This window comes from Mobula hypostoma, chromosome 27, assembly GCF_963921235.1.
Source record: "Mobula hypostoma chromosome 27, sMobHyp1.1, whole genome shotgun sequence".
Taxonomy (NCBI): domain Eukaryota; kingdom Metazoa; phylum Chordata; class Chondrichthyes; order Myliobatiformes; family Myliobatidae; genus Mobula; species Mobula hypostoma.
The window spans coordinates 29405737-29418537 of NC_086123.1; the positions used below are offsets into that span (position 1 = coordinate 29405737).

The 12801-nt window shown below is 41.9% G+C and overlaps 1 protein-coding gene across 1 annotated transcript in view; it reads right to left on the reverse strand.

The window, feature by feature from the left end:
- LOC134338450 (clustered mitochondria protein homolog) overlaps nt 1–12801 on the reverse strand; it is a 97786-nt gene that overhangs the window by 66678 nt on the left and 18307 nt on the right. Inside the window, exon 8 of the mRNA XM_063034268.1 lies at nt 1589–1736. Coding sequence (XP_062890338.1) covers nt 1589–1736 — 148 coding nt within the window. The remainder of the gene's footprint in view (nt 1–1588; nt 1737–12801) is intronic.

Sequence of the window (12801 nt, forward strand, 5' to 3'; positions counted from 1 at the left end):
TATCTATGCACCACACACACATACCAAATCATCTCCAGCAATGCGGACTCTAATTACCACTCCTCAAGTTGATTGGCATTGCCAGATCAAGCCCCCCCAAGTCCTTAGCATTCTGGGGGTTGACCAACAACAGATGATCCAGTATACCAATATTATGCCAGAACAATTTAGCAACTGGGGTATCCTTCTTCTCTTCCAATAACTTTTTTTGCTTTGTATATATTTTTTTAAAACAAGGATTCCAAGGTGAGTCCCTACCATTAGACTTGTGTCTGGGAGCATTTAGCTTGCAACGTAACAAAGAAAGAAAATGTTGCAATGTCAACATCTGCAGGTATTCTTGGTTCAATTAATGTTTTACACAGAATCACTGAAGTCATTAGAAAGTTATTAAACACCTGCCATTGCTTTTCATGACCATAACAACAAAAAAAATACCCAACTCACACAGCATCTGTGAGTAATAGATGACCTCATTTAATCAAAACTGGCAGTTCTGGCATTCACTCAGATTATGTCAGATCTGACAGTTAAATATTTATTGAGCAAATGCTGATACCCTCACCAGAGCTGACATCAGACACATTTCATCCCAGAAAATTAAAAAAAAAATCATGACGACTACTTTAGAGCTTGAAAAGGCAGTTGCAGCACCCAAAAAGCAGAAATTGCTATGTTGTCCTTGGCAAGACACCAAGGCATCATTTGAAGTGGATAACTAATTTCAGTTATGACGCATTAGAACCCAACACCCTATCTTGGAACTTCAGGAAGTGAGTAAGAAATTTCCTGTTTATCACAAATCAGTTGCTTTTCTCTGCTGGATCTTTTGCCTATCTCAGGGCATACACTGTAGCCTTCCTCGCCCTTCACAGCATTCCCTATTGTGTCTATTTAGCCGATTTCTTCCAGGATCCCAGTTCCCCTGAAGAAGGGGAAAAAGAAAAAGCTACAAAAAAAAATCCACCAACACTCAGATGAATAACGTTGTCTATTAATTTGCAGCAATTATCACTTGTGCACTAGAGCAGATTCAGGCACATTGGTATCACAAGTAGTTAAAGGCTAGGGAATGGAGGACAGATGATGTCCAAGTATACTCAAATCAGCAAGAGTTTGGGGGAGGGGGGAATTAAATAAATAAATTTATTATGTGAAACCAGCTTCTGGAATAGAATTCAAACTTTGTTTTTTTTTCTTCCCCCAGTAATTTCTTTCAGACATGAGAAGTTTTTCCACTGAGGTTAGGTGGGACTCCAGCCAGGGGTCATGGGTTAAGGGTGAAAGGTGAAAGGTTTAAGGGGAGCATGAGGGCAAACTTCTTGACTCAGAGGGCTGTGAGAGTGTGGAACAAGCTGCCAGCACAAGTGGTGCATGCAAGCTCGATTTCAATGTTTAAGCAAAGCTTGAATAGGTGTATGGAGGGCTACGGTCCCGGTGCAGGTTGATGGGAGTAGGCGGTTTAAATGGTTTTGACATCGATTAGATGGGCCAAATGGCTTGTTTCTGTGCTGTACTTTTCTATGACCTCCCATACAAAGCTGAAGAAAGTTCTCTACAATTTATGAAATATTTGCAGGCCTTGTACCTGTCCAGTGATATGCTCTTCAATGCAAAGATGAGAGGCGTATCTGTCCTCTGGCCTCATAAAGTTGATGGTGTGCTGCCTGTGTGGGATGATCCAATTATAGGTCTGGAATGGTGTGGCAAGCCTTGTGGATGGATGGCAGCTTGTCCTGAAAATAAAATGACAAAAAGACAATGCAGCTTCATATCATCATTTAAAAAAAAATCTTTTTAAGAGAAACCAAAACCATATATTCTTGCTAAAAAATACTCCGAGCACCACATCCACTCTTCCTGACAACAGTCATAAAGTAAAAATTATATCTGTCAAATTTAGTGTCATTGTACCCAAGACACGTTTTTGTAATATGAAGATAATCTGCATAATTTCCAGACACTGGCCAACCCTGCTCATGTTTCAGGCTAATCTAGTAGTGAAACCATTTTCTCTTCCTCAGACTTCCTAACTCTTCCTCTTGTAGACTCAAGTTATCTAAAGTCAGTTGGTCATCTCATAACTCGCCCCGTCTGAGGATCCAGGTTAAAAATGCATTTTTAAATTCACATCTACGTGTCTTCCTTTTCCTGTCACTGAAGTTCCTCAGTAGTTCTGGCTTTCTGATAACCCCAAATTTTAATTCCAAGTTTGGATTCCCTCCCAAAAGCCTTGAATTTATTGTATCCTGATTTAACTAAGGGGATTATGAAACCAGATGTGACTGGTCTCACAGTAGGTTTCATAATAGCTTTAGCAGAATGCTCAATAAATCTGAGGGAATAAAGTGAGTAGCTGAAAGATTAGAAATTTTCTTTCAGCCAGGGAATGGCTGTGACCAGGAAACCAATCTCAAATTTTAAAAAGGCACTGGGTAAAACTCTCCTTACATTTAAGTTTCTTTTTGATCTGCATATGAAATTATGCAAGGTCTACAAGGTTATAGACTACGAGATGGGAAGTGTAATCAGGTTGGTTAGCTTTTCTTCAGAGAGCATACACTTGGTGGCTTTCTTCTGCACCATACATTCCCATAATTCTAATACTTCTTTGCTTCCTCAAAGTTTAAAAAGTGCTATTTAAAGCCAAGTAATAACTAAAGTTCAATATTATATCTTGAAGCAGCACATTTCTCCCCATATTCGGGGTTTAAAGAATATTCTGTTGGCACACACAGGAAAGTAGCAGACTTCCAAGATAAAAAAACAGTACAACGACCAGCAGTTTCTTACATTTTGGACAACCTCTGAGGATTAAAATTGTTTAAAGACATAAGACATGGGAGCAGAATTAGGCCACTTGGTCTATCAAGTCTGCTCCACCATCACTTTATTCTTCAACTCCAGTGGATACAAGCTCCAGAGGTGTTAAATGCTCCTCATACATTAACCCTTTCACTCCTGGGATCATGCTCCTGAACCTCCTCTGGAGCCTCTCCCAATGCCAACACATCCTTTCTTAGATAAGGGGCACAGAACTGCTCACAATACTGCAAGAGTGGCCTGACCAGAGCCTTACTAAGCCTCAGCAGTATATTCTTTCTTTTATGTTCTACTCCTCTCAAAATGAATGCCAACTTCATTTTGGAGTATTACACAAGTTCCTGCAAGTCAATATCTCTGAGGATCTATCCTGTGCCCAATATTTTGATGCGTCTACAAGAAAGACATGACGGCAGCTATATTTCATTAGGAGTTTAAGAAAAGATATCTCACCAAAGACACGCACAAAGTTCTACAGATGTACCATGGAGAGCTGGCTGCATCACTGTCTGGTATGGGGGGGGGGGGGGTGGAGTTAGTGGCTTCTGCACACAAGCTGCAGAGTTGTAAACTTAGTCAACTCCATCATGGGCACCAGCCACCATAGTATCCAGGGCACCTTTAAAGAGAGATCTTTCAAAAAGGAGGTGTCCATCATTAAAGACCCCCATCACCCAAGAAATGCCCTCTTCTCATTGTTACCGTCAGGAAGCAAGTACAGAAGCCTGAAGGCACACACTCAGCAATACAGGGAAAGTTTCTTCCCCTCTGCATCCGATTCATGAATGGACACAGAATCCAAAAACTCTACGTCACTACCGTGCTTTTTAAAAATACATATTCTAATTCTGATCTCAGTGTACAACAGACCTACACTGAGAGCTAGCAGATTCAAACTTAAATGGTCAAGAATTTGCTGGTAATCACACTCCATAACACCACCAGATCCTCTATGACAAAGTAAAATGTTTCACCAAAAAATTAAACCATAGTAGACAACCTTGGGAAGGGATAAAATACTAAAGAGGTAACTTTGGGATAAGTAAATGATTGCCATTTAATGCTGTTAATACCATTTGAATGATCCTTTAAGACAAAACCTTTCTGAGTTATTTTTTCAGTAAATCAAAGACTAATGTTCTGATCAGACAGAGGAAATCAGTATAATTCTTGCTGAAAACAAAGACATTCAAATAAGAGTTGGCTAAAATTGGACATGGCAGGGTTTAAACTAAATTCCACCCTCACTGGCAGCTTGATGCTATTGTTCCCACACTATGAGGAGGGCTAGTCATGTTATTGGGCCAGATTGAAAAGATCAGGGTGTCAGACCAGAGGTGGGGGATGGGCCAGTGTTCAGCTTGCCGCTCTGCGAGGATTACTCGTCTCTGTGCAGAACCAAGACCATGGCCTGGAGGCTCCTGGATCAGCTGCAGAGACGGCTGGCTTCAGGCCCGTGGACTCACTTTTGTGAACTTCAGTTCTGAATGTTATTTGCTTACTTTTATTGTTTGCAAGATTCCGTTTTTTGTCTGCTCATTGGGGGGGCTTTACTGTCTTCATTTTTTTTTTAAATGCATTCTATTGGATTTCTTTGTTTTGTGGCTGCCTGTAAGGGGACGAATTTCAAGGTTGTATATAGTATACATACTTTGACAATAAATGCACTTTGAACTTTTGACTTACTGAGCGGCAGGGGACAAAAATATTGAGTTTTAACTTTTAGAAATACTCTCATAGATCTCGTTACGATTTCATAACGTACCAGCAGCAAGGAATGACAAATTGAGTCGGGTTTTAATACAAAAACCACTATATTTATTTACATCTACTCAAAAACATAAAAAGTTTAATAAACTACTTCCTTAAACAGAAGTTAACAGTGTTATATGTCTATAGCTCCCTTACCGTCAAACTTAGAACCTGTTCTTAATAAACCTTACTCAAGCACAGTCTTAAAAAGTGGCAGTTCAGAGAGTCCCAGTAATTCACATAATAGGTGAGAGTTTGGCAAAGGAATAAATCAAGGCAGGTAGTGCACCTGTGGCTGACAAGGGAAATTAGGGATAGTATCAATTCCAAAGAAGAAGCATACAAATTAGCCAGAAAAAGTGGCTCACCTGAGGACTGGGAGAAATTCAGAGTCCAGCAGAGGAGGACAAAGGGCTTAATTAGGAAGAGGAAAAACAGATTATGAGAGAAAACTGGCAGGGAACATAAAAACTGACTGTAAAAGCTTTTATAGATATGTGAAAAGAAAAAGATTGGTTAAGACAAATGTAGGTCCCGTACAGACAGAAACAGGTGAATTGATTATGGGAAGCAAGGACATGGCAGACCAATTGAATAACTACTTTAGTTCTGTCTTCACTAAGAAGGACATAAATAATCTTCCGGAAATAGTAGGGGACAGAGGGTCCAGTGAGATGGAGGAACTGAGGGAAATACATGTTAGCAGGGAAGTGGTGTTAGGTAAATTGAAGGGATTAAAGGCAGATAAATCCCTAGGGACAGATGGTCTGCATCCCAGAGTGCTTAAGGAAGTAGCCCAAGAAATAGTGGATGCATTAGTGATAATTTTTCAAAACTCGTTAGATTCTGGACTAGTTCCTGAGGATTGGAGGGTGGCTAATGTAACCCCACTTTTTAAAAAAGGAGGGAGAGAGAAACCGGGGAATTATAGACCGGTTAGCCTAACGTTGGTGGTGGGGGAAAATGCTAGAGTCAGTTATCAAAGATGTGATAACAGCACATTTGGAAAGCGGTGAAATCATCGGACAAAGTCAGCATGGATTTGTGAAAGGAAAATCATGTCTGACGAATCTCAGAATTTTTTGAGGATGTAACTAGTAGAGTGGATAGGGGAGAACCAGTGGATGTGGTATATTTGGATTTTCAAAAGGCTTTTGACAAGGTCCCACACAGGAGATTAGTATGCAAACTTAAAGCACACGGTATGGATGTGGATAGAGAATTGGTTGGCAGACAGGAAGCAAAGAGTGGGAATAAACAGGACCTTTTCAGAATGGCAGGTAGTGACTAGTGGGGTACCGCAAGGCTCAGTGCTGGGACCCCAGTTGTTCACAATATATATTAATGACTTAGATGAGGGAATTAAATGCAGCATCTCCAAGTTTGCAGATGACACGAAGCTGGGCAGCAGTGTTTGTTGTGAGGAGGATGCTAAGAGGATGCAGGGTGACTTGGATAGGTTAGGTGAGTGGGTAAATTCATGGCAGATGCAATTTAATGTGGATAAATGTGAGGTTATCCTCTCTGGTGGCAAAAACAGGAAAACAGATTATTATCTGAATGGTGGCCGATTAGGAAAAGGGGAGGTGCAACGAGACCTGGGTGTCATTATACACCAGTCATTGAAAGTGGGCATGCAGGTACAGCAGGCGGTGAAAAAGGCGAATGGTATGCTGGCATTCATAGCAAGAGGATTCGAGTACAGGAGCAGGGAGGTACAACTGCGGTTGTACAAGGCCTTGGTGAGACCACACCTGGAGTACTGTGTGCAGTTTTGGTCCCCTAATCTGAGGAAAGACATCCTTGCCATAGAGGGAGTACAAAGAAGGTTCACCAGATTGATTCCTGGGATGGCAGGACTTTCATATGATGAAAGATTGGATCGACTAGGCTTATACTCATTGGAATTTAGAAGATTGAGGGGGGATCTTATTGAAACATATAAAATCCTAAAGGGATTGGACAGGCTAGATGCAGGAAGATTGCTCCCGATGTTGGGGAAGTCCAGAACGAGGGGTCACAGTTTGAGGATAAAGGGGAAGCCTTTTAGGACCAAGATGAGGAAAAACTTCTTCACACAGAGAGTAGTGAATCTGTGGAATTCTCTGCCACAGGAAACAGTTGAGGCCAGTTCATTGGCTATATTTAAGAGGGAGTTAGATATGGCCCTTGTGGCTAAAGGGATCGGGGGGTATGGAGAGAAGGCAGGTACAGGGTTCTGAGTTGGATGATCAGCCATGATCCTACTGAATGGCGGTGCAGGCTCAAAGGGCTGAATGGCCTACTCCTGCACCTATTTTCTATGTTTCTATGTTTCTATGAGAGACTTGTGGATTCACAGTGCAGTGACGAGGCGATCACGGCGAATTCCAAAGATTCCACGGCTAGCGAAACGGTTCCTGAAGATCCCAGCCGAGGAATACTGTACCGAAGTCCACAATGAGCGATTTTACGAAGTGACTGTCATGAAATCCACACCCATGGATCATATGATGGACAGACACGTCTCCACAATGCACAGTGTGCCACTGATTAACCCAAGCCTTTGGGTTTGGGTAAGCATTAGACTTTACCCTTCTCGATCGTGAGCTGTTCCCAGATAGCTCGAAGTGCAGTCTTCTCTCTCTCGACTCCCTTCTCAGCAAAATGTCCACATTTCTTTTATACCGTCGGCATACGTCATAAGGTAACGCTCACAAAAACGAAACTGTGGACTCATAGTAGAACAAATCTGGGGACACATGACGCCCACAGTAAACGAAACTATGGACTCCCAGGAGAACGGAAGTGTGGACACATGACACTCTCAAATACAAAGTTAATACCGTCTGCCCCAGTACCTTTTTCATTCCCTCTAAGACTCTGGAAGGAAGCCAGTAAAACTATTTTATCAGTAAAATAAATGTACAGTGAGAGAACAGCATTTTCACTCTGTGCCAACACCATTCTGTCGGGCAGGATCTCCAGCAAGATCATGAGCAGCAGGAGATAATTTATCTAAAACGTGCATCTTTGATCACCCCTGGTGAATTTATGGAATTTGTTACCTCAGGCAGCTGTGGAAGCCAGGTCGATGGATGTATTTAAAGCAGAGATTGATAGCTTCTTGATTGGACACAGGATCAAAGGAGAAGGCTGGGGAGTGGGGGCTGAGAAGAGGAAAAAGGATCACCCATGATTGAAGGCAGAGCAGACCCGTTGGGTCAAAGGCCTAATTCTGCTCCTACATCTTATGGTGTTATGGTCTAATCCCCATTTTCTCTACGGAGGCAGCCAATCAAATACCAATACGAGTGGTGAACACACTTGATCATGTGATTCCTTCGCAGGCTTCTGAGCATTTGTTTTTGACTCCGTAGATTAGTTTACCTTAGGAGTCCATTACAAACACCACAGGGAAGCATGGAAAGACTCAGTCTCAAGTTTTGTCTCTGTTCCTGCCGTCCAAGTTATCACATTGTCTCACCTCGTCTGACATCTCCTTAGTAAACTATATCATTAGCTGGGAGATCAGAATGTCTCACCTCAGTGACGACCTCAAACTCAATATTTTTGGCATCTCACATCCTTAAGATGGCTCAACTGAGCATGTTAGCTCTAGGGACATCTTTCCTGGACAATATCAAATCATTACATCGCATTCTGCCTCCTTTTCAGTGTTCTCGAGAGGTCTAACAGTAATGACTGAATGTCATTTGATCACTGTAGACATGCAAAGTGTGCACCATTCAGATCAATGATTCAATTTAATATCAGAGAACATATACAACCCGAAATTCTTACTCTTCACAGCCATCCACAAAACAGGAAAAACCCCCAAGGAGTGACAGAAAATGTTAGAACCCCAAAAGAACCCCCTCCCTCTCACAAAGAATATTAAATCACACCCCCCCACCACCCACCATGGAAGCAATAGCATATCCTCCAGAGAGAACACCATGACCTAAAATCCATCAACTACTACTGTCCATTCCAACACTTCAACATCTTAGACAGGCTCTCTCTCGCTCACTAGCGAGGGATGCGGATAAAACTTCTCTAATCAAAAGATCATGGCGAGGAGCTGCTTCTTAATATGTGCACCACACATCTCTGCTGCAGTCAGAGCTCTGTTTGTTTATATCACGTGCTGATACTCCCACAGGATCATTGTTCCTTTTCTAAGGCAGCCATCTATGGTGTCAACAACTTTCAGTCCTGCTGCAAGGGGCTCCTTAATTTGTTTGATTGTCAACTCAAATGCACAACTCCATATTCTTCAAAGCCAATTGTCTGAGTGGCTCACACATCTTACTTGAAAGCCCGTTTCTCCTTCGGTACTTTTGACTGACTTCAGACAATTCCTGGTGATCCATTTTCCAAGAGCAATTAAATGATGTCTCAGCCTGCAAATCCCACATCCCTTGAATTAGTTAAAACAAAAGATTTTACTCATTCGGGCTTGTTCTTCAGCGCTCTCAGTGATTGGTAACAATGGTGCTCTGCTTCTTCCATACTTACTGCACCAAACTTTACTAAAGTTCCTCTGGTGAATGAATTTATTCAAATCTTACACTCATCCCACAGCAGTCTTTGCGTTATGACTCTGTTGCAATGTACAGACACATGAATTTATAAGTCTAATGGCTTGTAGAAAGCCTGTTTGCCCTAGCTTTAATGCTGCAGTACTGTTTGCCAGATGGACGCAGGTGAAACAGTGTATGGTTGGGGTGACTGGTGTCCCCAATGATCTTCCAGGCTTTCTTTACTCACCTGCTGCTATAGATGTCGTCAATGGAGGGAAGTTCACATCCACAGATGCGCTGGGCTGTCCGTACCACTCTCTGCAGTGCCCAGTGATCAGGGTTGGTGCACTTTGTGTACCAGTCGGTGATATAGCCAGTCAGGATGCTCTCAATGGTGCCCCTGTAGAAGGTCTTGAGGATTTGGGGGGGGGGGGGCTTCATGCTGGACTTCTTCAGTTGCCTGAGGTGGAAGAGACGCTGTTGTGCTTTTTTTTGCCACACAGCCAGTGGGTACGGTCCAGGTGAGATTTTCAGTGATGTGTATGCTGAAACTACTCACCCTCTCAACTACAGCCCCATCGATGTTGATCGGGCTGACCCATCTCTGTTCCTCCTGTAGTCCACAATCAGCTCTTTTGTTTCTTGGACATTGAGAGAGAGGTTGTTATCCTGGCACCACTGTGTCAGGGCGTCAACCTCTCCTCTGCAGGCTGTCACAACACTGCAATGTCCAATCAACGTTGTGTCATCTGCAAATGTGCTTGTATTGGTGCTGCACTGGCTTGATGTGGCACGTTTCTCCAGTGGCACTTATCAAATAGTACATTGCAACAGGTTGAGAGAGAGAAACCTCTGCATTCTAGATCACATTCACTGCATCCAATACCGAAAATATTTTGATTGACTCAGGCCAAGTAATATGGCTACCACCTAGCATCTCCCAGGGTTGTGGCTCCTCTTCACTAAAGTCACTTAGGTACAGGTACATTTTCAGCTCACTCCCCAGCTTCCAAACATATCCAAACTGGATACCCAGAGGATAAGCAGCTCTACTAAGGTTACATTTGCTGGCTCCAATGGTCTCTAACTCGATTAAGTTTGTCCCCTATGCTTGGATTGCTAGCTCATGCACAATGTTCTCATTATCCTCGCCTTTGCAATGAAAGCAGTGGCTGGAATTTCAGGAAACAATTTGGAAGGAACAGGATATACAGTATACATCCCAGAGGGGACAAAGTATTCTAAAAGGAAAGATGACACAACTGTGACTAACAAGTCAAAGCCAACTGAAAAGCCGAAGAGACGGGATATAATAGAGGAAAAGTTACTGGGAAGCTAGAGGATTGGGACACTTTTAAAAACCAATAGAAGGCAAATAAAAAAGTTATTAAGGTAAAGATGGATATAAAAGTAAGCCAGCCAATAATATTAAAGATGATACAAAAAGTTTTTTTTCAGATATACAAAGTGTGTAAAAGAGAGGCGACAGTGGATATCAAACTGCTGGAAAACTATGTTGGAGAGGTAGTAATTGGGGGGTGGGGGGGGAGACACAATGAAATGGCGGATGAACTGAATAAGTATTTTGCATCAACCTTCACAGTGGAAGAAGCTAGCAAAAAGGTGGAAGCTCCTTCCAGATGTCACGGCTCATGAAGTGTGTGAAGTTACCATTATCAGAGAGAAGGTTCTTAAGAAACCAGAAGACCTGAAGGTAAGTAAGTCACCTGAACCAGATGGTATAAACCCTAGGGTTTTGAAAGATGTGACTGAAGAGATTGTGGAGGCATTAGTAGTGATCCTTCAAGAGTCATTAGATTCTGGAATGGTTCTGGAAGACTAGAAAACTGCAAATGTCACTCCACTCTTCAAGAAGGGAGAGAAGCAGAAGAAAGGCCAGTTAGCCTGACTTCAGCGAATGGCAAGATGTTGGAGTTGATTATTAAGGATGAGGTTTCAGGGTACTTGGAGGCACATGATAAAATAGGCCATAGTCAGCATGGTTTCCGCAAGGGAAAATTCTTGCCTGACAAATCTGTTGTAATTCTTTGAAGAAATAACAAGCAGGATAGACAAAGGAGAATCAGCTGATGTTGTGTACTTAGATGTTCAGAAGGCCTTTGACAAAGTGCCACACATGAGGCTCCTTAACAAGTTGCAAACCAATTGTATTACAGGAAAAATTCTGGCATGGATAAAGCATTGGCAGGAGGCAAAGAGGGGGAATAAATGATGACTTCTCTGGTTGGCTGCTGGTGACTAGTGGTGTTCCATAGGAGGTCTGCGTTGGGACCAATTTTTTTTTACATTACACGTCAGTGATTCGGATGATGGAATGGATGGCTTTGTTGCAAGGTTTGCAGACAATATGAAGATAGGTGAAGGGCAGGTAACTTTGAGGAAGTAGAGAGGCTACAGAAGAATGAACAAAGAAATAGCAGATGGAATACAATCTCCGGAAGTGTATGGCCATGCTCTTTTGGTAGAAGAAATGAAAGGGTTGACAATTTTCTAAATGGAGATAAAATACAAAAAAAAATGGTGCAAACGGACTTGGGGTCTTTGTGCTGGATTCCTTAAAGGCTAATTTGCGGGTTGAGACTTTGGTGAGGAAGGCAAATGCAATGTTAGCATTCATTTCAAGAGAACTAGAATACAAAAGCAAGGATGTGAGACTGTATAAAAGCACTAATGAGGCCTCACTTGGAGTATTGTGAGCAGTTTTGGGCTCCTTATCTTAGGGATGTTGTGCTGAAACTGGAGAAGGGTCAAAGGAAGTTCACAAAAATGATTCCAGCATTGAATGGCTTGTCACATGAAGAGCTTTTGATGGCTGTGGGCTTGTGCTCACTGCAATTCAGAAGAGGGGGGTGGGGGTGACCTCACTGAAACCTATTGAATGGTGAAAGGCCTTGATGGACTGGTTGGAGAGGATGTTTTCTATGGTGGGAGAGTCTAAGACCAGAGGACACCACCTCAGAATATAGGACTGGCATTTTAGAACAGAGATGAGGAATTTCTTTAGCCAGAGAGTGGCGAATCTGTGGAATTCTTTGCCACAGACAGCTGTGGAGGCCAAGTCTTTAAGGCAGAGGTTGATAGATTCTTGATTGTTCAGGGCATGAAAAGATATGGGAAGAAGGCAGGAGATTGGGGCCGAGAGGAAATTGGATTAGCCGTGATGAAATGGCAGAGCCAAATCAATGGGCCAAATGGCCTTATTCTGCTCCTGTATCTTTTTTTGTAATTTATTTTTTATTGAGTTTCATCAATAATATGTCACAAATCTCCACATAATATTTATCTGAGATATATACTTATAGAAAGAAGAGGAAAGGAAGAATAATCGAAAGAAGAAAACTATGTACAGAGTAGAGAGTGATTTTTTTTAAACAACATTCATTGATTGTGAGAATAAAATCAGGCCTATGAGGTGTTATGTAGTTAAACCATTTTTCCAGTATGAATAAAATTGTTCCAACTTATGACTAACAGATGTTGTTATCTTCTCCATTTTGTAAATGTCCATTGTAATTTCCATCCATACATTCAAAGCTGGGCTCTTCTGAGATAACCATTTCCTCGTAAGGGTCTTTTTACCAGCCACCAGCAGTACATTCATTAAATATTTATATTTATCTCTTTTCAACCATTCTTGAGGTATATACCCAAAATATATGGTCTTACTCTCTAAGTGTATTTATCTGTTAGGATATCATTG